This window comes from Urocitellus parryii, chromosome 9, assembly GCF_045843805.1.
Source record: "Urocitellus parryii isolate mUroPar1 chromosome 9, mUroPar1.hap1, whole genome shotgun sequence".
In the NCBI taxonomy this organism is placed as follows: Eukaryota; Metazoa; Chordata; class Mammalia; order Rodentia; family Sciuridae; genus Urocitellus; species Urocitellus parryii.
Window position 1 is genome coordinate 32,453,376 of NC_135539.1, and position 25,132 is coordinate 32,478,507.

The window sequence follows — 25,132 nt, forward strand, 5'->3', positions numbered from 1 at the left end:
CACCTACTATCAAATAGATGCCTGCAGTGTTAAATTCTTCACACTTTCTGATCCTCCCAAGATCACGGCTCAGCTCTTAAGTGGTATTATTCACACTTTAGAGATGAATCTTAGACTCAAAGGCTTTATCCAAGTATCTGGGAAGCTCCAAAGCCGTGGCTCACTTCCAGGTCTATCTCCAGAACCCTCACACTTCACCACCTGTCTGATCCCATAAACCTGTCTGATTCATACGCTGATATTTAGGGACTTACCAAATTAAGGTAGGTAAGACATTCCATAAGTAAGACAGACTGAGATTTCTGGGTACTACTATTTTTAGAAAGCATAAATACAATGAACTACAGATACCTTTCCCTCCATTTAATTAGCTCCCCTTAGTGGTCAGCAGAGATGGAAATTTATTTGAATTTAAACCCATTTTTATAGTTTTCTGTCCTCTAAACATCAGAGAATGAAAGCACACAGGGTGTCTCTCTCAGAAAGCTAAATAGCAATCATTTACTTTGCCAGTTGAAACTAATCTTAGATCAGAGAATAAAGTCAATCTTCTGCCCTGCTAACTGACCTTGTAGCTCCCTCTAGCCTGAAAGAGGTGTCTGTGACTCTTCTCATCCCGGTGTGGCTGTCCTCTCTCCTCTAGGACTCCCTGACCCCTTTGCTAAGATTGTTGTGGATGGCTCTGGGCAGTGCCACTCAACCGACACTGTGAAAAACACATTGGACCCAAAGTGGAACCAGCACTATGATCTGTGAGTTGGAGGCCTGTGAGCCACTTAGGGAAAGCAGGGAGTGGGTGTCTCCATGGAAGAGGAGGGTTTAGGGAAGAACGTTGGTGTGGGGGGGCGGGGGAGTTGCTAACTTGTGAATGATAACAAGTAAATGGTGAAACAAAAACATCTCACCAAATTTTACACTTTTAGTACTTGGGAGGTCTTTCACTTGGTGTTTGCAGAGATTTTGATGGTTTCTTACTGTAATGATGATCCTCAGACTTTTCAATCTCCTGGTCATTTTAGCAGGAAAGAGCATGTTTTTCAGTGAAACCCTAAATCTAGTTGTAGTTTTTAACCTAAAAAAAATGCATTATTAGGATCACACAGTTCTGTTGATTTTAAAAACATTTTGCTTTCTTAATACAGAGAAATTTTCTGCAGAATAAAATTTAGTTTTGCATAATCCAACATATATAAGCCCATGATCAAACATATATAAGCGACAATTTTGTATATTCATTCAAGAATGGAATTGCACTTTGAAGATCACTATTTTATATGTACCTGTGTTTGCATTTTCATTAAAGTGGCCGACCACCGTGGTACACGCCTATAATCTTAGAGACTTGGGAGGATGAGGCAGGAGGATCATGAGTTCAAAGGCAGCCTCAGCAATTATTGAAGCCCTAAGCAACTCAGTGAAAATCTGTCTCTAAATAAAATATAAAAAAGGGCTTGGGGGTATGGCTCAGTGGTTAAGCGCCCCTGGGTTCAATCCCTAGTACCCAAAAGAAACTTTCATCAAAGTAATACTGATTATTATTTTTTTTAATTAGCAAATTGTACTGTGTATATTTGGGTCAGATTTTTAGTAGTAGTTATATCCTAAAGTTTAGTTTCAGTTACATGAAGGATCCAGAAATGACTTGGAAAGTGATTGTCACCTCTTGTCCTGAAAGTTGGTCTCTATAGTTGACTCACACTGAGAATGAGGGGGACTTTCATGTCTTAGTGTGCTTTTTGTATACTTTTGGTAGTTTATAAGGAGTGCCTTGTTACGAACTAGTTTTATTTGTTATGCCCAATTGGTGAGTACCTTTGAACATGTCACTGTCCTATGGAAGTTTTAGAATACAGTGAACCTCTTTTATAGCATTACAGGAACATAGGGTGATCTATACCTGCTTCTCGAATAACTGGGCATGATCTTTCCCCCCAGCTTCTTATAGTTAGTAGTGGGTATATTTATCGAATATCTGTCACATGCAGGCTATAGAGTTAGCTTTATTTTATAAGAATCCTTAAATCAATCACATAAAATTTCAATGATATTATCATAATTCAGAAATACAATTAAAACGAGTTTGCATTTTCTTTTCAGATACGTTGGGAAAACAGATTCTATAACCATCAGCGTATGGAACCACAAGAAAATTCATAAGAAACAGGGAGCTGGCTTCCTGGGTTGCGTGCGGCTGCTCTCCAATGCCATCAGCAGATTAAAAGATACTGGCTGTAAGAACCAAATGCTCTTCTGCCTCTTATTGCAACTGAAGAAAGCTTAGGAGGCATCTTTTTTTTTTTTTTTTGAATGCTGAATACAGAATTCCTGCCTCCCCCTAGTTAACGTTCCTTGGGTTAAGTTTTGAATTGTTTGTTTGCAGACCAGCGTTTGGAACTATGCAAACTAAATCCCTCAGATACTGATGCAGTTCGTGGCCAAATAGTGGGTAAGAACTTTCTCGTCTGTATAAAGGGATGCTCTTACAGAACATAACACTCAGCTTGTCCTCAGAGGAGCACACGTAGGCATTGACGTAATTCTAAGGACAGACCATATATGGGCCATCTCTGAAAGGTTGTATCGTGTGTGGTGGTGTTTATTTTATCAAACTGCCTTCATCCTATTGTTTACACATGTACAGAAAGATTTGGGGTTATAATTTTAAAAGTAATTCTGATCATTACAATAGTGGATAATTAATATGTCATTGTATAATTCAAGGATTGAGAATGGTGGCCACATATGCAAGAACTGGGGCCATAGTTTCTTTGAGAAGCCCCCCCCCAATATGTAAAAATCAAAGAGGATTTGTGATGAATTTCATATATAATGTAAATTATAAAGTCAAGGCAGATTATGTGGAGAGAAAGATTTAAATGTGCTAATGCTACAGTGTTGATTCTTGGCATTCTGTAGGAAGTGATTTATTTCTTAAGAAGCTTATTCTATTACATACCCTATTTTTATCAGTATTTTAGGTAAGGCTGGTGTTGACTGTTTGCATTTGCAAGGAATCAAAGAAAATGGTCTCACAGCAGCAGAGTGACTTTATGACTCCTGTCTTTTGGGTTTTATCTTAGATAGACTTGAGCCAAGTCTAATGAACAGTGCATACACGTTCCGAACATGATCATAATGAAAAAGTTCTCACTTAACTGCTTTTCCATTTGCAATTTTTTCCTTTATTTGGGGGAGGGATGTGCCAGGTGGAAACAACTGAAAACGACTTCATAAATGTTGTGTTGTTCATAGTAAAGCAAGAGTGTAAATACTGAGGTCTAAATTTTGCAAATAATGAAAGTGCGTTGTCCTTATTAAACATGAGTCATAATTCCCTTAATGGATAAAGTGCGTTAAAGGAACTGAATTTTGCGTTGTTACTTTATGGGGAACTTAAGAACCCCATCACCTTTTCTGCTGTACATTTTCAGGGACTGTCCAGATGGCATGTGGTGTATGCAGCTACTAGAGTAAAATCCGGCATATTGAAAGCACAGGGCTGTGTGTGTGTGTGTGTGTATACACATGCCTTGTTTTTTTTTTTTTTTTTGCTATGGTACCTAAATTATAAAGTTGCAATGGCTCTTTGTACTACCGTTGTATAAAACACCACTGGTTTTAATGAAGGCCATTCTTCTCTGTTTTAGTCAGTTTACAGACACGAGACAGAATAGGCACTGGAGGGTCGGTGGTGGACTGCAGAGGACTGTTAGAAAATGAAGGGTACGTATGACCGTGGTGTCACCAGCCAAGCTCTCTGCTCCCATAGGCTCTCAGCCTGCAGGATGGGAACCTTCCTCTTTTACGTCACTGTGCTAGACACAGCTTTTGGAATAAAACTATGATCCAACTGACTTGTTGCTGGAGTTGTGCCCTGAAAACTCAGGATCCAACTTGGGAGCCTCCGTCTGGCCAAAGAAGGGACAGTTTGAGCATCAATAAGAATTATAACTACAATTAAACATCAAAACATCAAATCTATTAAAGATTTGTGAGTTCACACTTGACACTAAGGGGGAACCTAAAACACACACACACACACACAAAAAAAAAAACACCCAAAATATTTAAAAACTCATTAGTCACTGTCACAATTTTCCTATCCCCTGTCAATTAACAGACATAGGCAACAATCATCAGTAGTTTCTGACAGTATCACAAAGGAGAGATGATCTCACATTAACATACCTCTTGGAAATACAGGGGACAGGGAATATGTCACTCTGCCCTGAGGAAATGCAATAAGCAAATCTAGAGTGGACATTCTATAGGGCAGACAGCCCAAGGTCTTCAGATATCCTGCAAGAAAAAAGGAGGGAAGGAGAACCTATAAATTAATGATAAAAAGAGACATAGAGACATTGGTACTAAATGCAGCATGAGGACTTTGGATCCTGATTTGAGACAATTGAAGAAATTTGAATGCGGGTGTTTGATTTTTTTTTCAAAATTAACGTGTAATCATGATAATGAAAAAAGTCCTTATCTTTGAGAGGTGTATGCCGAAATATTTAAGGATGAAATGATAAAACATTAGAGGGGAGGAATCAGAGAGCATCCCAGAGATGGCTGTTGTCACTGGTTGATGGACATGGAGTTGGGGGGAAGAGGGGAGAGGGGACTCATAGTTCTAGTCTCTCAATTTGTGTATATATTTGAAATTTTTCAATATAAGAGGTGTTTTTTTTCTCAAGTACTTATAAGGGAAAATAGCCTCTTAAGGTAAATTTTCTTCAAAATTGCCCAGGGGGTAAAAATTTATATTTAAACAGCACTTAGAATCATTGCAGTATTTTATGTAACCAGGAATTCCATTAGAGAATAAAATAACATGCAAAATGGAGAATTTAGATTTGATTTTAAACCCAGAAAAATGTAATCTCATTCCACAGGCTCCTTATAGTGCAAAGTAGTTTTTTCCCCCCCATCATTCAGCTCTACCGTGAGCTGCACTGTATGGGTGGCCCTGGTGGCACTTTCAGTGTGGCTCCTTTTGGCCTCCTGTTCTTTTGAAAGAGTCTGCCCTGTTTAATTAGGGACATGATGGAGTGTGTAAAACTCAGCACTCGGGGTGCTCTCTCTCAATTATTAAAAGAAAGGAGAACCCACACGTGTGACAGTATTGGGTGGAATTTGAAGGCCCAAGTCTCATGACACTGCCACAGGGTTCCCACACCTGTTGTGCCTTTCTTCCTTCCAGAACCGTGTATGAAGACTCGGGACCTGGGAGGCCGCTCAGCTGCTTCATGGAGGAACCGGCCCCTTACTCGGATGGTACTGGTGCTGCCGCAGGTGGAGGGAACTGCAGGTTTGCAGAGTCCCCAAGTCAAGATCAAAGGATTCAGGCACAACGACTTAGAAATCCAGAAGTCCGAGGTTCACTACAGACGCCCCAGAACCGTCCACATGGCCACCAGTCACCAGAACTGCCTGAAGGCTATGGTGAGAGGACACTGCCACATCCCTCGTATTGAGTTCCTGCAGGAGCTCTGCTTTTGCAAGTGTTAACGTGGCTATGCCACTCGGTGGCTGTGGCCGTGTAAAGACCTCTGGGAAAGAGGTATGAGTATGGCTGACAGGGAGTTCTCAGTAGTCACTCTGGTCTCTCAGTTTAGAAACTGTCTGGAAATTTTAGGCACATTAATGCCAAAGAGAACCCAGGCATTGTGTAAATAGATGAGGAATCAGCTGTGATCTGTGACTGGAGCATGGGAAGGACAGCAGGGGGTCAAGGGTAAGAAGAAGGGATCCCTTGACTACCCCATGAAAAGGACAGACGTGAAGGGGGATGTAGTTTAGGCTTGGCAGATTATCCAGAAGCGAGATTATCCAGAACCTAAACCACTTGCTTAACAAAAACCAGCTTGAAAGCGAGAGCACCTCGTCCTGTGCAGCACACAGAGAAAAATGAATGTGAAAGGTCATTCTCAAGGTGGCAGAGAAGTGGCAGATGTGCATAAAGGCTGGTCCTCCAGCTGATGGCTCAGCAAGAGGAGTAAGACCCGCCCAGATGTTGAGACAGGGCTGTGTCCTTTCAGGTCCTTTCCCAGTAAAGTTAAAGAATGGTGAAAGGAAGTGTAGAATTGCTGTGAACGGACTAGAGGACAGAGTGACCACTCCGTGGAGTTGAACTTTTCTAATTCTAACCCCTAATTTCTTATGCAGAACAGAGAACGACAGTGCAAGGACAAGTTTACTTTTTGCACACACAGACTGGAGTTAGCACATGGCATGACCCCCGGATACCCAGGTAGGTTTGCTAAAATGCACACCATCCAAGCTGGTCTTCCAGCGGTTTCCTTGCATAGCCAGTCTCCTTCCAGATGGGTCCCTATCAGTTTAAACTAAAAATAGGGATGAGTGAAATGAGATCTCCTTCAATAAGTTGGGTGTGGAGTGAATGGGATGTATTCGAAACGAGGTTGACTTGAGTTGGTGATTGTTGAAGTGGGCTCATTGGCGATTTCATTATGGTCCCTCTCAACTTTCTTATATGCTTAAAATGTTCTACAATAAGTTGAAGAAGAAATATAAAGACTCTCTTACCCCTTTTCTCTTCTGCTTTATTATTCCTCTTGCTTATTCCCTGAGGGCCCATTTGGGGGAGATGAAGCTTTTCTGTATGAATCCCTTCTACCAGGCCATACAGCTGAGCCTAGGTCTGAGCTCCTTTCCCCAACATGCTCCACAACAGAGTTGAGTTTCTTTTTTAAAATAGCATTACTACCTAATAAGATTTTTTGGTAATGTTTATTTCCTTTTTATGCATAATTTGTTTCACCTGAGAATAAGCTTCCTGTCTTTGATTTTCCAAGTCTATGTTGATTTTATGATTCAGTATCTGTAATTACAATGGAAATATTACCTGCAAATGAATGAGGTTTCTCTCCAGTACTCGCTGTAGGAAATGATAGGCTTTTGTGGTAATTACAAAAGCATCTCCATCAGAAATGCTGTGCCCCCTGCCCCCCATCTTCTGTGGCTTGTATTGAGGTGATTCATCAAGAGCCTAGAAGGGAGACCACTTGCTTAACAAAAACAGCTTGAAAGCAAAACTACTGGTCCCATGCAGCTGCTCAGAATCTCGAGTTTTCCAGTGCACATTGTACTTGACCTTGAAACCCCCCCCCCCCGCCCCCCCAGCCCTCTGGGAGCCTTTCAGTGAAGAAACCTTTCTGACTAGGAGCATTTGATTCAGCTTGTGAATGCGGTAGCTTTGTGACAGCTCTCAGGTCCCCCTGACTGTGCTGGTCTCTCTTAAGAAGTGGTGTTCCTGGGGTAGGCCTGGTCTTCCTTCTCTGAACTCAGTTGGATAAACCTCCCTGTTTCTTCCATTTTGGTAGAGACCTTAACAGTGTGAATTGTGATGAACTCGGACCACTGCCACCAGGTTGGGAAGTCAGAAGTACAGTTTCTGGGAGGATATATTTTGTAGATCATAATAACCGAACAACCCAGTTTACAGATCCAAGGTTACACCACATCATGAAGTAAGACTTTCTAAAAAACTTTGTTGACCTCTTCATTTACTACTGAATGTTTTCTTCCATTCACACTTTTCTTGATTTATTTACTGCATTGTTTGTTGAACAATAACCATGAGCAAAATAGGGTAAAATATTTGATGAACAACTGCATAATTTTAAATTCTTAAATTAGCGTGGACACTACTGAGGCCATATTTTGTTGCTGCTCTTTTTCTATATGCAATCTGAATAAAAGTCACCAGGATGACAATACTCAGCAGCTTCGTTAACAAAGCTTCAGCACGAGGTGCTTAATGGCAGGCCTGGCCCAGAGAATGAGGAGTAGAGAAATGAGTTTGGGGTTGACCTTGTGTTCCACATTCAGTGTTACAGATTTGTGATGTCCTCAGGACAAAACATCACACTTTGCTCTCCTAAGTGGCAGCTGACACTAGTGGCAGAACTTGAACAAGGCAGATGCCACTTTGTCACTCCATGGGTCCTACTGCTTTGATTTTACTGATACTTTGCCCTTAACGAACAGGTTTCAGAAACCCTAGGCAGTTGAAAGAAGGGATGCTTAGCATTGGATTTCACTGAGTTGTTTGCTCTTGTATGTGTGGCCGCCCTCCGGGATTATCTCCTTTAAATAAAAATTCCCATCAACTCGGTTTCATTCTGACTACTGAGGTGCCGCTAGCTGTGTGCTGTCTCATCATTATGTAGTAGATGCAAGATAAACGAGAGCAATTTCTATTTCTATTTGTAGCAACAATGTGCAAGATAAACAATTGCTTGGAATTGGGGAATCTCCTTTATTGTGCCCTAGACCTATATTGAGGTGGATGGTGGCCACCAGCAGTTGTTGCACATCTTAGTACCTTGTTATGTCACCAGAGAAAAAAACTCTACCTGAAGTTGCGTAACAAGTTCTTCTTGGTCCCTGCCACATGCGGGGGCCTTGCTTGCAGCTCCTGGCCTTTGCTTGTGGTGTGACTCGGCTCATTTTCTTCTCCTCCAGTCACCAGTGCCAACTAAAGGAGCCCAGCCAGCCACTGCCGCTGCCCAGTGAAGGCTCTGTGGAGGATGAGGAGCTTCCTGCCCAGAGATACGAAAGAGACCTAGTCCAGAAACTCAAAGTCCTCAGACACGAGCTGTCACTGCAGCAACCCCAGGCTGGCCATTGTCGCATTGAAGTTTCTAGAGAAGAAATATTTGAGGTACAGAATTCATCAGGTGTAGATGGTCAGCCCTGGGGATAAGCAAGGTGATGTGGGCTCCTTGGTTTTAAGTGAACTGACCTGTGGGCGGTTTTCCCTCTTGAGTGAGCTCTGCTTTCTGGTTAGTATTTCAGGTATCGATTCTGTTGCTCGGTGAAATTCAGGGCTTCTCAGGACCAAGGCCTACGTGGAGAGAGGGACTATATTTCCTCAGATGCTAACAGTTGAAAAGCTCGGTAGCTGGCCTCTGGGGTGAAAGCCTAGAAATAGGTGCAGAAGCTAGCCCTCCGCTGCCTTGGGGTGCCTCTCTGTGTTGTGCAGATCACATTCTCTCAGTCTGTTTTCCTCATACCCAGCTGCTCTGACCCCTGCTGCTTTGTATGGGGCTCCATCTAAGAGCATTTCCTTCTCAGAGAAGCTTGGTGGCCGGGGGTCTCCCTGTCATTTCCTCTGGTCACAGGAAGATCAGACAGTTCCTGGGAAGGGCATCATCAGAGTCCCTAAAGAGACAGGACCCTTTTCTCAGGAAAGAGGATCATGAGGCCAAAGCTCACCTGGCTTTGGGTCATTTCTCAAAACAGTAGGGACAGTGGCCCAAAATGACCAAATGAGACCATTCAAGAAGTGCACATAGCTCCTCTCTGGGCTCTGGCAGCTGAGGGAGACCCTGGAGTGCGAGACCCACCACTGTGGGGGGCGTGCACCTTGCCCTGGGGGAGAGCATGGCAGGAGAAGGCCAGGTGTGGGCGGGACACTGGTGCAGCGGTGCTGGAAGAGTTGGGGGACTGCAGCGACCTCCTGTCCACCAAGCCACCGGCAGTGATTGCCTGGAGTGGGAAAGACCTGAATCACTGCTTCCAGCTGCTACTCACTGGCACCCCTGTGCCTCCTGGGATGGGTAGAGTTTGAACAGCGCTGCACTCAAGGCATGAAGAGATTCTAAGTGCCCCTTCACCAAGAGTCGGTGCCAATAGCTAGCCACTTGCAGTCTGCGAGCCGAGTGTGAGGGACCACGACGCTGTGACCTCACAGGGTCTGTGCTGGGGGCAAGCTGCTTTTTGCCTTACTTAAACCCTTTCTACCTTTTTCACTCTGGGAAATCACGTGTGATTTTTCACTTAAAACAGGCCCAGAATTCTTGGAACATCCAGACTCAGTGACATCTTCATTTGGGTTAAAATACATAAATTTTTATAGGGCACATTAAAATTAATTTATGTAGAGACAAATCAGCCCTAATGAGGACATTTGTCCTTAAATTATTAGTGATTATGCTGACCACGCATTTAGGTGTTCCCTGAACTGTGTGTGTTTGCTGTTTCTGGAGGGAGAAGCTGTGGCAGAGAAGATGGAATATGCTAGACACAGTGGCGGGGCCCTGCCGTAGCAACCAGAGGAGACTCGGGGGTCAGTGGCTGCTCCGTTAACCATGACCTCTGGTCTTTTAGTACCTTTAAGAATCAAGAAAGAAAAAAATAGTAAACCAAAAATAAAAAATTAAAAAAAAAAAGCAGAGGCTTTCTTTCTCAACCTGCCATATTGGTGATACCTAGGAGTCCTATCGTCAGATCATGAAGATGCGCCCCAAGGACCTGAAGAAGCGACTCATGGTGAAGTTCCGTGGGGAGGAGGGCTTGGACTACGGTGGAGTGGCGCGGTGAGTGGCTGTCGGTGTGACTGCAGCCCTAGCTACAGAGAGGGTGGCATGCCACTACCCAGTGCCTGGGCAGGTCCCTGGGGCTTCCCCTGCTGGCCACAGCTGGCTGTCTTCGAAAGGCATCAGAGCACAGGTCACTTCAGTAGAGCTAGAATTAAACTCGCCCTCTTCAGCTCAGGTGTCTGAATCTGAGCAGGGGGGCGTGTCCGTTGCATTTGTATCATAGGACTTTTGTAAAATACAATTTGGGTGAAAATAATTCAAGCAAATCATTAAACACACACACACACACACACACACACACACAACAGGATAAAAGAGCAAAAATCCACTTCCTGTCCAACCTCTTGTCTCACCTTGGAGACACCTGCTTCACTCTTGGCTTTTTTAACTGATTCTTCTAACAGGCATCTTCGTATCACTTGGTGGACCAAGTTCAGACTGTTATGCTCTGTGCCCAGAGGCACAGTCCCTTCCTTGGTGGCAAGGGCTTCATAGCGTGCTCTCACCTCCCAGTTTAGTAACATCGATCGATCTTTCTAATCTGCCATGATCTGTCCTGGGCACTGTATGTAATGGGCTCACGCCTTTGTTTTTTGGATCATCACTTAGAAACACTCTTTTGGCCTCTCATTTTCACTTCCCTCAGCCTTCCCTCTCCCTTAAATTCCATCATCTGTGTGTTACATTTCTATCGTCCATGTTCAAATTTACATTCTTTCTTTAATCAAAAATTTAGTTTCTTGTTCTTATCTGCATAGTAATTATAAGGGTTAAAATCAATTCTGTTAATATTATGATACTGTAACTATTGTTCACCAAGGGGTTAAACAGTCTTCTATAATTCATCTTCTTAAACAGATTTTAATTTTTCAAAGAATTTCTGCTTTTTAAGGCTTTATTTGTCTTTATTACCCCTTTAAATTTAAAAATCCTTCAGGGGATGGGCACAATGGCACATGCCTGTAATCCCAGTAGAGGCTGAGACAGGAGGATCACACGTTTGAGGCCAGACTAGGCATTTAGTAAGACCTTGTCTCAAAAAATAAAAAGGATTGGGGGTGTGGCTCAGTGATGGAACACCACTGTGTTCAATGACCAGTCCCCTGCCCCGCCTGAAAAACATCTCAGGACAGTGTCACACGTTGTGTCCTTTGACATCCTCCTTCCCTTCTCTTCCCTGCCCTTGTCTGTCTCAGAGGTCTCTGTGCGGTCTGTCAGTGATGCACCAGGCCTCCTTCTGCCCAGTCATTGGGATGACCACCACTCTTCTGCCATGGTTTGAGGTTTCCTCCCTCAGCTCAGTCCCTGTATCACTGCCACCACCTGAGGGCACATTGTGTGATGTCTCTTGCCTGCAGCTCCCAGCAGACATGACCTGCACTCAGCAAGGGGTGACAGCCTGCATCCCCCATTCCTAGAGCAGCTGCTGATGCTAGCGCACTCGCCTCTCCATCAGTGCCTGCTGCAGGAATGGCTGCACCTCTCTTTAGGTTTCTCTCCTCCAGTTTCTTGCTTCAGTCTTTCGGAATTGCCCGTTATCTGGATATTGGCTGATCCTCTGTGTGTCTCATCTTTTTTCTTTCCCGTGTCTTTCTCCCACCCACCCCCTTTTCTGGAAGATTTCTTTAACTTGTCTTCCAGTGCTTCAAAAAATTTTGTCTTGATTTTTAAAATCACCACAGCATAATCATCTATTGAACTCCATGGTGATCAAATAGAAAACAAAAGAATGAAGCTAGTATACGTCACATGATTGCATCTTCTCCTGGGAGCTCCCCGTGATTTGTATGCCGCTGTAGGAACTGTATCTGCTCGCCAGCCAGCAGAGACTGGCCTCCTCCCTCGTGCTGGGTACTAGAGACTCAGCAGAGCAAACCAGGCCTCCTCTGCACTTGTGCACTCCTCCCTCACGCATTAGTTAAAGAATTATGCACGTGAATATAAACCCACAACTGGCCAGGCTGGGGGGGAAGCTGGGTGGGAGAGCTTCATGCCTCTGCCATGTTTTGGTCTGACCATTTTTTAATCTTTTCCCAATTTTCTTGCACAGATGATTTTTTTATTTGTGCTTATTCCTTCCTATTCTGTCTCATTTCTGTCTTTTCTGTTTGGAAGAGTAAGAAATGGCAGAATAAAATTGGGGCTGGTGTCTTAATGAGGCTTATCTGAGAGTTTTGAAGAAAAGGATAAGTGGCTGGGACTGGCTGCAGACCTGCAATGGTGTCTGTGCCCCCCAGCCCCCATTCCCGGGTGCAGAGTGACCCAACCACAGCGATTGGATCACACAGCTTCTATCTAAAGTGCTTTGTTTGTTTGACTGGTTTTGATTTTGGTTTTTATTTTAAACAATAAAATAATTCCAACATTAAAGGAATTCAGCAAAGAATCTAACTCATATATCCCATCCAGATTTAAAACTCTTAAAATTTTAAAGATTTTAAAATATATAACTAGTTTTATAAGGAACCAAAGTGATAGATGTTTGTCATTTAAAAAATAAATAAATAAAAAGAAGAAAGAAAAGAAAAAGAATTGAACAGAAAATTGCAAAGGGAAAACATCTTTTTTTTTTGTACTGGGGATTGAACTCGGGCGTGCTTAACCACTGAGCCACATCCCCAGCCCCCTTTTTTATATTTTATTTGGAGACAGAGTCTTGTTTAGTTGCTTAGAGCCTCACTAAATTGCTGAGGTTGGCTTTGAACTCTTGACTCAGCCTCTGGAGCTGCTGGGATTATAGGTGCGCACCACTGTGCCCCGCAAAAGTCATTCTTGAACAACTCCTCTCCTGTTTCCCTAGACTTTGAAATGTTTTCCCCTTCTGTGAAACATAGAAATAAGTAAAAGAAAATGACCCTGATTCTTAATACTGGGGTGAACTATTGATAAAGTAGAGTCATGCTACTTTTATGGCATTTTTATCAGCTAACATTACATCATGAATGTCATCACCTGAGAGTTTGGTCTTTGCAGAGTTTTAGAGAGAACTTTAGCTTAGAGGCAGGAAAGATGACAAGTGCACTGCCGGGAATGCTATCCTCTTACGGGGACTCTAATTCTAACCTGATCAGATGCAGCTGTGTCAGAGTTTTGATCACTTGGTGATGATGGGTTGCCTCGGGGCGCTCTCCTGGGTGCTTTTCTGGGTACTATGAACTTTACTAGGCTTCTGGCCTCGTCCTCAGAGCAAGTGTCCTTTCCCACTTCATGTTACCCTCTGGGCTTCCTGGGGCACAGTGAATGAATCCTTAGGATAAGATCCGAAACCAGAAATGGTAGCACCTTTGAGATGTGTTGTTGTCATTCCTAGGGAGTGGCTTTATTTGTTGTGCCATGAAATGTTGAATCCATATTATGGACTCTTCCAGTATTCGACGGACAATATTTACATGTTGCAAATCAACCCAGATTCTTCAATCAACCCTGTAAGTATCTGTGAGTAGAGGTTGGGCGTGTCACTGGAGGATTTTTAAGATGTATTTTCAGTTTCAATCTCTGTCCATGGTTTACTCATGATATAGGCTTAAAGACTAAAGTAAATAAAACACGGAAAAATAGAGTGAGGACTGAGTTACAAAGGGTGATTCCCATCCTGGGTTTTTAGCCTGGGGTCATCAGCGTGTTGTTTTTGAGGAGAATACAGTGAAACCCAGCTGTTCTAATAGCAGAACATTTTATTGCCATTTGAGGGAACTCTGATTTGGTGACCATGTTGGTTGAAGGTGACGTTCTGAGAAGTGGTTTAGGACACTCTTAGAGTTGGAGAGATCCAAGCTTGGACCATGGGCCGTATTTGCTACATGGGCACTATCACAAGGCCCCTGAGGGGAAGCCAGGGACCAGTTCTACTTGAGCATTCAGATGTGAAAGAACCTTTAACCAGCATGGAAGTATCGACTAATTTTCTGAGATATTTTTAATTCAAGCCTGAAAGTAGAATTGTGAGGTTGCCTAGTTAAAAATCAGCACAGCTCTGGTTTTGGAAAGATTCCTTTTTCTCTTGGCCATTTGTACTTATTTTCCTCCGTGTCCACATCCCCCGCCACCCTCTGAGGATTTTTTTCTTTGCTTTTTGTGGGGGGAGGGGTGGCGGGGGAGGGAGGAAAGTCACTCTTGGCTCTTCCTTTCTTTTGAGCAGATACAAGGAAGGGGGGGGGGCAGGATGGCTTCCTGGGCCAGTAGGTGCACAAGGCCACTGTACTTGGCTTGCTTCTCCGCTGTCACCATGGTGACATTCTCAATTTCGGAAGAAGGGTCTTGCCTGTTCCTCTTGCACCAGCCCCACAATTAGACAGCAGCTCTGAGGACGGGTGTTAGACTTGAACATATAAATGTCCTGCTCATGTGTATGAAAGACATGCTCTGAATTTCAGCGACAAGCAGCCTTTATTCTATTTGGCCACGAGTATAAGCTGGGGGCAGTGGAGTCAATGCTCAGGGCCTGTGGGACAGTCTCCCAAGAGGTTTGGAGAAGGCAGGAGGTGCCCATGTTGTCGGATCATCTTCCTAATAAACTCGTGTTCTCTGCTGCCCCCTGCAGGACCATCTGTCTTATTTCCACTTTGTGGGTCGGATCATGGGTCTGGCTGTGTTCCATGGACACTACATAAATGGGGGTTTCACAGTTCCCTTCTACAAGCAGCTTCTGGGGAAACCCATCCAACTCTCTGACCTGGAGTCAGTGGACCCAGAACTGCACAAGAGCTTGGTGTGGATTCTGTAAGTATCTGCTCACTGCTGAGCTAACTGGAAGTTCATACCTAGTCTCTGTGAGGGTATGCTGCTGTGTCTGGGTGTGGGCATGCACACGTGTGTTTCAGGGATGGGGATGGGACTGAGGAAGAGAAGGAAAGAAGTCTCTGTACACAGCCAGAAATAACAGCAGATTAACAAGAACACTGACTGACTTTCCTTATGAGGCTTGGTCAGTTTCTCTTCATGTGCTAGTTTCTCATTGTTCCCTTGAATTACTAAGTCTAATTAAAAATGTCAATAGCCATTCCTTGCCGTGTGTGTGTGTGTGTGTGTGTGTGTGTGTAAAAGAGACCGAGACCCCACAGTGTCTCCAGTTAATATGCAGAGGTCCTCAGAAAGTATCAAAACAAAATGAACACTTAGTCCCCACTGCTTTAGAGTGGTGGGCACAGGAACAAAGTGACCAGTAGGCGTGGCAGGTCCCTATGAAAGACCCAAGCCCTGGCATGGCAAGAGAGCTGCTGTATGGAATGGCGTTGAGTCTTGGCCACCTTCTGTCTTCATAGGCTACACCTCACAAGGGGCATGGGGGAGTCGAGAGCATCATGTGGGGACCCCTCACTCTGCCTGTGTGTCAAGCAGTCGGGTGGATTAAAGAGCCAGTTTGCATTTTCAAGTGCTTTTTTTGCTAGAATGGATTCCTGTGTGGCTTCCTGGGTGACCTCCCTTAGACTGGGCCCCTCTTCACAATCTCTCCCTTGTCCTCCCAGACTCATTACAAAGCAGTTGGGACACAGGTCTCATAAAATCATAGAGCAAGCCACCACCCTCTTAGTCAGAAAGATGGGGACCCTGGCACTGGAGCTGTGGCTTCCAGCTCTTTCCAATGCTAGTGTTCCCCACGACTCCACAGGGCCGCGTGTCCACCAGCTGCCCCTCTGCCACCTCTGTCTTCGGTGCTCCCCCTCTTTGCCGCAGGGTGGCAAAGGTCTCGCTGACACTGGCCTCGTATCCCCTTTTGACAGAGAGAACGACATCACCCCCGTGCTGGACCACACCTTCTGCGTGGAGCATAACGCTTTCGGGCGGATTCTTCAGCACGAATTGAAACCCAATGGCAGAAACGTGCCGGTCACGGAGGAGAATAAGAAGGAATATGTCCGGTAATGTCCAGGGCAAGCCTTGGTGGTGGTGGGAGGCAGGTGCCTGGAGCCGTCCTGGGCACAGCTGGGTTCATGTCAGGGGTGACATAGCTTCTTGATGCTTGAGGCTCACCTGTGCTTGACAGCACTCGTGACCAGTGTCACATGAACAGAGGCGACTCTCAGGAGCTCTCAGCTGGGGATTCTACTAGGAGGGACCCTGATGTGGTTGGAGCTGGACTGTCAAAGGGACAGAGCCCAAGCCCGGGAGGATTTCCCTGTGACTGTCCAACTCTGGGTACAAAGGTGGTGAGCCCAGGGGAAAAGCAGTGGGCCAGGGGCTCCACGTGGGGAGCCTCAAGGGAGGCCACTCCAGCCCGGCTCCCACCTCTTCCTCAAGGCAGATCCACACAGGAACCAGTCACTTGCTTGGAAGTTCCGAAACATGGGGCTTGTGTGATCACATTGCTGCCGGTTTCTCACGCTGACCCTGATTTTACTGCCAAATGCACTTCTCAATGATGGCAGTTACAAATGTCTTTGACGGTGAGCAAGGCACCGTGGGGAGCCAGGCTGCCTGCATGGTCCCAGCTCGCCTCACTGTCCCCTGAGCCTGTCGCTGACTGCCATGGGCCTTCTCTTGGCCCGCCTGCAGCTGCTCCTGACACGTGGGCTCCTCTTCCAGGTTGTACGTGAACTGGAGGTTCATGAGAGGGATCGAGGCCCAGTTCTTGGCGCTCCAGAAGGGCTTTAACGAACTCATCCCTCAGCACTTACTCAAGCCCTTTGACCAGAAGGAACTAGAGGTATGTGCGTGCCATGCTGCTGCCCAGTCCACAGGCACCAGGTAGTCATCTATTGGAGAGCCCAGCTGTGAATGAGGCCTCTGTGATGGTGACAGCGAGGTGTCCCCTTGGCAGCAGTGAGCCTGAATGGTTCTGGGGGAGTCGTTTAAGGTGCATGTGATTTCTGAATCTCTGGCATGGAGACTCTGCAGCCCCTCTGGTGTGCCCCCTATTTTGTGCCAATCTTCCCACAGGAGCAGCGTCTCGCTTTTTATTCTGGCTGATCACAGACTAAGAGCACAGTGTTACCATCTTCTCTGCTCACACTTTGTGGACTTGACAGAGATTCATTCATCCCTTATCCATCTCTGCCTGGTGCCAAGGGGTCCAAGCCTTCCAGATTGTCCTTTGTCTTTCGGCCACCTGTGAGAAGCCGAGAGCTTGTGAGGCAAGAGCGCCTTTGGGTGGCACAGGAGTGCTGTGGCGGGCTTGGTCAGCAAGTGAGGAGACAGCTCCTCCCTTCACCCCGTGCCACGTGCCAAGTTCCCATCCCTTCAGACCACATCGTGGCGTCTCCTCACACATTCTTGAGAGACACCACAGTGGGGCCTTGTTTTACAGTTAGCTCCGTGGCGTGTTTCCAGAATGTTCTAGCTGCTCACTCCTCCCCACCCCAGAGCAACAACACCAGCCGGGCTGTAATCAGGTCACACTGGCAGCTGTGTGCCTTTGTCCTCAGGCTGGAAGCCAGCAGGAGGTGGCTCCACGTGTCAGGCCTGTCCGTGTGCAGCTTTCTTCTGTCCAGACATCTGTCTGGTGCATTTGGTCAGAGTTGCCTGGTGGCTTTGGAGATCAAGTTTTTAACTCCTTTTGTGTATTGAGAGCCGAGGAGGCATATCATGGTTGAGGCTTATACGTTTTTGAAATGACACCTCAAAATGCTTTCCCAGTTGATAATAGGAGGCCTGGATAAGATCGACCTGAACGACTGGAAGTCCAACACGCGGCTGAAGCACTGTGTGGCCGACAGCAATATCGTCCGCTGGTTCTGGCAGGCAGTGGAGACCTTCGATGAGGAGAGGAGGGCCAGGCTGCTGCAGTTCGTGACTGGCTCCACGCGAGTCCCTCTCCAGGGCTTCAAGGCTCTGCAAGGTGACTGACGGGGAGGCAGGGCCATTGCCATGAGGTGTCTTTTGAAATGTCACCTGCTAGAGAACCCCGTGGCCAACATTCAGAGCCATGGAGGTGCACAGTTGGCTCATGTAGGTACCCATGGAGCCTTGGCAAGGCCCAGTTCCCACAGCCTCACTATGGTCAAAAGCCAAGAGGGCCCCAGGCGGGCACCTAGGAAGAGCATTGCTGGGAGCCACCCACAGACTCTGGCCCCACACTTGAGACTGTAAGTGACCCCTGTTTAGCCACAAGGCACATTGAGGGAAGATGGTGTCATGCTCACTCTAAGCCACTGAGGTCACTATGCAGGCCAGGGAGTTCCATAGGAAGGGTCCCCGGCTGTTGGCCTTGGGCATGTGGCCCAGTGTGTCATCTCACACCCAGGGTTTGAAGGGTATGTGGCGGATCTGGAAGGAGCAGGTGGAGGATGTGAACATACCGAGCTTAGCAGTTGAACTTCAGTGTGGATAGGCATTTGGATTTGTTGCAATTACAGAATCTTCACTCTGACTTTTAAGAATCTTTGAGTGAAAGGAGGGTCGTCCAGGGTCCCTCAACTCAGGGCATAAGGCACTTGTCTTCTCCACAGTGTTGTCTGCCTGTAGGATGGCTGCAGGGGGCCCTGCAGGAGTGAAGGGGGCTCAAGACTATCCAAGCACCTGGGGCCCTCAGCTTCTGCAGGTTGGGATCCCTGAGTTGGCCTGAATTTATAGCAGCAGCTGAGACCAATGCTGGCCAGCTTGATGTCACTGGGGGCCGAGTCTAAAAAGATTGAAGCATGGATGAGCCCAGTGGTTGGCAGGTCTGCTACTAGCAAAGGGTGGGTGCAGACAGATCCCAGCCCAGACACCCTTGGAGCTGCTCATGACCAGGGGATTCTGAGCCTCTGGGTCCTGTCCCTGGGTTGTTCTGAAATGTCTTCTTTCTGTCATTCAATGGCCACTGCAGGCATCTCCTAAAACTGGCCAGGGGCTTACGTTGCTGGGTGACCATCACAACCCTCGGCAGGACAGCCTGCCTGGGCACTGGGGCTGATGTGTGTGGTAGCCGCCACTGGGCAGCTCCAGGGCTTTGCCTGCGAAGTGCATTAACTAGAGTGTCGTTCTGTAAGGTTCTACAGGCGCGGCAGGGCCCCGGCTGTTCACCATCCACCTGATCGACGCAAACACGGACAATTTGCCCAAGGCCCACACTTGGTAAGAACCCACCACGGAGCTGGGTGTCCCAGCAGCTGGCTCCAGAGGCTGTGCCCTTCACCTTGTGCTCAGCCATCTGTCACTCACAGGACTCTGTGACTCATTTCTGCAGAGCTCAGGTGGGGCTGGCAGTAGCACTTATGTCCAGTGGGATAGCACTTTGGAGGGGGCCTTGTGCAAGGCTATCTGAAGGCTATTCTGACATGTAACTAGTGGACACTGGTATTTTGCCATGTAGGTGGCTTCTGCTTCTCAGGCTTGAGTGGCCTTCTTTGCTGTGTCTTTTTTTTCTTTTTTTGGCTCTGTGGATTGAACCCAGGGATGCTTAACCACTGAGCCACACCCCCAGCCCTTGTAATACTTTATTTAGAGACAGGGTCTCACTGAGTTGCTTAGGACCTCAATAAGTTGCTGAGGCTGGCTTTGAACTCACAATCCTCCTGCCTCAGCCTCCCAAGCTGCTGGCATTACAGGCGAAACAGTTTTTACTTTGGATTTATTGCTCTTCACTTCACCTGACATTTCTGGGTCTCTACTGTCCTTCTTGTAACTTTGCCTGTAACCAGTATCTCTTGTCTATTGAAAAATGTTTTCTCCCTACATTTTAAGCTTAAAAATTAATATTCTTGGTAGATCATTCCATTGTGTTTTAAAAGTCCATTTCACACATACACTTTGTCTCAGAACCATTTACCTCTCCTTCAAGTTCCAAACGGTCCAAGAGTGTTACATGATGTGCTAGAATGTTCCTGATTTGGAACCCAGTAGCATGGGTTCAAATGCTGACCATGATACCTTTTAAAGATGGGCTATGAGGCAAACTGCTTGATATCTTGACCTGGTTTTCCACCCCTGTGGATGGGCTAATGCAGCTCTCCCTGAGACTGTTGTGGGATAGGAAGGCCCTGTTTGACCGTGGCTGCAGCATCTATCTGGGCAGGAATGCGCCATGTTGGCACATGGTGCTGCTCTCCGGCTCACAGGGCTCCTGGCCTCTAACATTTTAGCACTGGTATAAAACAGACATAAAAAATGTCTTCTGATATTAACACTTTAGAACAAAGGAGGCCATACCACTCAACCCAACTCCTTGACAAAACTGCTTTAGCTGCTCGGTCCCAGTGACTCATAGCCACTGTGTCCCCCGGGGGGCGGTTCTGTTTCTGTTTTGCGTCAATAGCTTCCTAAAGGATGTCTTCTTCTTTGCATAAATACTGGAAATTAATTTCCCATGGAAATATTGAGTCAGAAGTTTAATATTCACCTCATCTTTCAGGGATTTCACATTTTACTAGCTTTAAAATATAGTTTGTTTTACAGGGAAATTTCCAGACTGCTTTGTTTTGGTCTCAGAGCAAATCCCAGAGGAACACATAGACATTCGATAAATTGTTAGGGATGACATGACTAACGGCCAGTCTAGGTTACAGGAGTCAGCAAAGGGGTAATTCATGGTGTGGAGAAATAATATCTTCCCAAAGACAAAAAACAAATTATGAGCTTTGTCATAATATAAGCAATAAGGTAATAATTTGGTTATGTTTTGGTTTTGAAGGTCTTGATTTATTTTGCTGTGAGTTCATTGGAAAATCTTTGTATTGGAGCAGAAAAGCACCAGGGGAGGTGGAGACCTTGCTAGTGCCCCCCACGCCCCGCCACCTCCCACATACCTACGCCTTGTCTCCTGCCTATCCTTGACCTTGCAGGTGGTCCCAGGGCTGCGCTGCCCCAGCAGTGACTCTGCCTCCTTTGTCCTTTTCCAGCTTTAACCGAATCGATATCCCACCATATGAGTCCTATGAAAAACTCTACGAGAAACTGCTGACCGCGGTGGAGGAGACCTGTGGGTTTGCCGTGGAGTGAAGAGCATCCCGAGGCAGCAGAGTCTCGCTCATGACCACCAGACCAAAAGCATATGGCTTCCGTGTGCCTCCTGCAAGGCTGGCTGAGGCCTGGAGTCCTGGACAACCTGAGGGAAAAGGCTTGTCCCCCTCCTTCTTGTTGGCAGAGGGAGGGGGCAGGGGACTTTCGTAGGTGGCTCTCACCATATATCCCTCCTTTATTATCGTCCTCCCCCCCATCACCCATCCAATAAAACAGCCAGGTTTTGCCCGTGCCTCGGTGACACATGGCGAAAGGCTCATGGCCCTGTGCTCTTTACAAGAGCACTGACCCCAGCCGGGGGCTGGGCTGGGTCCATGGAGGGTCTGCCTGGTAGTGCTACCAGCTTGTCCCTCTCACGCAGCCTCCAGGCCCCTTTCAAGTTCAGCAGTTGCCGGATACCCAACCAGAGCTCAGATCCCAAATTTCACATCCCAGCGGCCTGTTCTGCGTAGCAGATCATTTCCTACCTGAAAAATAACTGTACAGTGTATGCTTCTACGGAGTCTGTCATGGCAGGAAACTTGAATCGTTATGTGTTTTCCTTTTGAAAGTAAAGGAATCCGCGCAGTTTTCACTGAGGCCCAGGGTTTTATTCAGGGTCTCCTGGCTGAAAAGTCTGTTTTGCACAGAGAAAAAAACTGTTTTTCCTTTCAAGAGTCCCTTTTGCTGCATCCTCTATCCTGTCTGAAATTCTTTCTGGTGAAAACCCCTCATAACAGAGCTTAGTAAAGAACAGACCAAAATCAGCCTCAGATCCAGCCACTGGGTCCGGAGCTGACTCCGTCCTGTGCCTGGTTGTGCGTGGAGAGGCGTCACTGTGTCTCCTGAAATGTTAACAGACTTTCATGTGGTAATTGCTAAGAGCTAAACTAACAAAAGAATCCTGTTACCAGAGCTGCTGGCCCGGTGCAGACTAGCTGAAAATGGAGAGGGGACGGTGGCCTTGCTGGACCAGGGCCTCGGAGTTAGTGCCGTGCTGGGAGGAGGGCGTGGGTGTGTGCCTGTTCCGGCAGGTGGGTGCAACTCCACGCAAACTGGTTGGCCTTTTCCTCCGTGCCGTGGTGACACTAGCAATTGCACTTGATTCTCCTGCCCACGTGTCTCGACGTGATGAACAAGGCCCAAGACAGCCCAGACTCGAGGCTTCCAACACCATTTCCTATTTGCACAAAAGTTCTAGCAGAGTTTGATTTCAGCACAGTGGCCTCATTTCAGATGGCTCGGCTTCTGCGGAAGACAGCAGCAGCAGCCCATTTTCCTATGTGGCTCTGTGGCTGTTGCTCTGGTTTGTGGGGGGGCAGGGGCAAGTACAGGGTAATTCATTAGCAAGACATTTCACTGCTGTTGAAGTGTGAGTTCAGCCCTGGGCTCCGGCTGTGGTCTGCGGTGGAGCAGGTTGGAGCTCGTGGGCACTCACTGTTCTGTTTCTGTTCCCCTTAGACTGGTGGGTGTGGAGGAAGGTGTAGCCCCCCACAGCCCATCCTGATTCCTTTGCTCATCCTGGAAGCAGCCTGGTTCCATGTGGGGAACATGTGGACTTCTTAGGTCACAGACCCATCCATCCCAAGAGGTTTTCCCAGTTCCACAGCCGCACTTTGGCCTCCTGATGTTCTGGGACAGAAAGGACACCGGGTGGGATTCTCTGCAGAAGGGAAGTTGAATCCGTGCAAACGTCCAGGCCAATTTGTGGCCTTAGTCTCTTTCAATTTTCTGCCTTGCCCCAGTAGGGCTCACCCTGTGTCTCATTCACCCCAATGCTTTTGAGGGCATTTTAGAAACTGGTTCCAAGATGACGCCATCCCGTCTTCCCTTTCAGTATCCCTCTGAACAGGGAAGTGAGACAACAGGCCCCCCCCAGAAAGACCTGATCTGTGACCTGAGCCCAGATTCTGGGAGGTGGACAGATGTGCAGAGTTCAAGGGACACTCCAAAGGGAAGCAGGGTCTGTGGTGTGAGAACATGCAGCAGGAACTTGGCCTTCGAACTACCTTCTTGCTGTTAGGAAGAGCAGGGGTGATCCGTAGACACTGCAGCCCTGTGCCATTCAAGTTGATGTCCCTGTGGCCACCATCCGGAGCTGCCCGAGTTCCTGTCCCCTGGGGCTTCTGTTTGGCTTTGCCACTTGCACGTGTGTGTGGGTTTGTCTCAGCCCTTGATGCTATCATCAGCCACGTCAGACCTCCCAGAGCTCCGCTCTGTCCAAGCCTGTTGGTGGCATTTGCCCTTCTAGAATCGGAACTGTCTACCATGGCCTGATCCTCTGAACCACCCCAAAGGACAGTGTGACAAGCTCCTGGTTGCCCCACTTGGGGTCTGTGTGAAGCCCTTGTATGTGTGACTCGTCTGTCATCCCTCCCGGTGGTCCCAGGTGACCCACCTGTCCCCCCTTGCCTCTCGCCTCCTTGCCCAGACGCTTCAGGGGCCCAACTTTCCAGGCTCGCCCTCACCAGCGGCCGTCAGCCGACACTCAGGGATGTAGTGAACCACCACTCTGCAGCGCTGTGGGCAGGGGAGCGGGCAGCCGTGGGCAGCCTGGGGCGACAGGGCGACAGCAGGGCGCCCTCTTGATTTCTGAAAGGATAATCTGCCACTAGATCGATTTTGACCCCTAAGCTGGCTCAGCTGCATGGGCCAAATTCAGGTGAGGTGGCCTCAACTCTGAGACGTCAGGAATGGCCTTCTGCAGAGAACACGCCCCGACCCAGCCACCTGCAGCAGGTGTGTGCCACACGGCAGCCTTCCCGAACATAGTATGGATTTTTAAAATTTGTTTATTTTTGTTTCTCAACCACTTTATAATGTATTTTTTAATTTATTTTGTAATGTCTTGTTTTTAAGTATTGCTGCTATCCTTGTTACTCTTCCCACTGTTTTTATTGCTGATTTATTTTGTGAAAGTTGTACACTAATGTTCTGTTTTATGTCAAAATCAAAAGTATTTAAAAGAAATACTAGTTCTATTTAATGTGGGTATGGAACCAGCTGGAAGCAAACAGCGATCACACAGCAGGCTGGCCCCGGGAGGTTCATTTTGTTACATATGCAATAAACTCACGACTTTACAGTTCTGGTGTCTGCTATTTTGATGTGGAAATGAAATTCCAATTTCCTTACAGCCTCACAAGGAAGGAGGTCAATGGCTGGAAACAGCGGTAAGGACACAACTTAGGACAAACTAATGTAATGGGCCGAGGGGGTTCTGTGAGCTCCTACTGGGCTCGAGGGCAGTTGGCAGCTGCTGACCACCCACACTGGTCGTATTTGTTTTTTCTTTTCCACATTTCTTTATTGTGTTAAAATGGATATGAGACTGTGTCACTATGTCACTTCAACACTGGTTAGAATCCTCCTGTTTCCCTGGAGGGTGCTGGTGTGTACTCTGGTCCTGCCTTTTGGCCATTTCGAATAGGCTTTTGTGAACACACACCTGTTGGGAGCCTGCTGTCCGTCCTTCTGCAAGCATCCGCTGCAGTGGCCCTGCATTCCACAGCAGCTGCAGCCACTCCTGGCCTTGCCAGTACTTACCTCCTTTTAGTCTTTCTTTTGCCAATGGCTATCCCGGCAGGTGTGAGGTACTAGCTTGCTGTGGTTGATTGGCATTTCCCTAGTGATGTGGAACATGTTGTCATTACTTATTGACAATTTGTATATTTTCTTTGGAGAAATGTCTTCTCAAGTTTTTGCCCCTTGTTTAGCCTTTGCCCATTGTTGAATCAGGTCATTTTGGTTGTTGGGTTGTCAGAACTCTTTACATATTCTGGATATTAACTGCTGATTATGATTTGCAAATATTTTCTCTCATTCCAGAAGTGGCCTTTTCACTCTTTCCATATTGTCCTTTGATGCATGAAAGTTCTTAATTTCAGTTAACCCATTTAATTTGTTTGCATGTGATTCTGGTGTCAGACCTA

The 25,132-nt window shown here is 46.7% G+C and overlaps 1 protein-coding gene across 1 annotated transcript in view; it reads left to right on the forward strand.

The window, feature by feature from the left end:
• Positions 1-24,246, forward strand: part of Smurf1 (SMAD specific E3 ubiquitin protein ligase 1) — a 92,933-nt gene extending 68,687 nt beyond the window's left edge. Inside the window, exons 3-18 of the mRNA XM_026404190.2 lie at positions 644-752; positions 2,098-2,231; positions 2,381-2,446; positions 3,648-3,723; positions 5,201-5,442; positions 6,166-6,250; positions 7,344-7,490; positions 8,488-8,686; positions 10,240-10,343; positions 13,657-13,771; positions 14,887-15,065; positions 16,067-16,204; positions 16,869-16,989; positions 17,919-18,120; positions 19,262-19,337; positions 21,101-24,246. Coding sequence (XP_026259975.1) covers positions 644-752; positions 2,098-2,231; positions 2,381-2,446; positions 3,648-3,723; positions 5,201-5,442; positions 6,166-6,250; positions 7,344-7,490; positions 8,488-8,686; positions 10,240-10,343; positions 13,657-13,771; positions 14,887-15,065; positions 16,067-16,204; positions 16,869-16,989; positions 17,919-18,120; positions 19,262-19,337; positions 21,101-21,200 — 2,093 coding nt within the window. The 3' untranslated portion in view covers positions 21,201-24,246. The remainder of the gene's footprint in view (positions 1-643; positions 753-2,097; positions 2,232-2,380; positions 2,447-3,647; positions 3,724-5,200; positions 5,443-6,165; positions 6,251-7,343; positions 7,491-8,487; positions 8,687-10,239; positions 10,344-13,656; positions 13,772-14,886; positions 15,066-16,066; positions 16,205-16,868; positions 16,990-17,918; positions 18,121-19,261; positions 19,338-21,100) is intronic.
• The last annotated feature ends 886 nt before the right edge of the window (positions 24,247-25,132 follow it).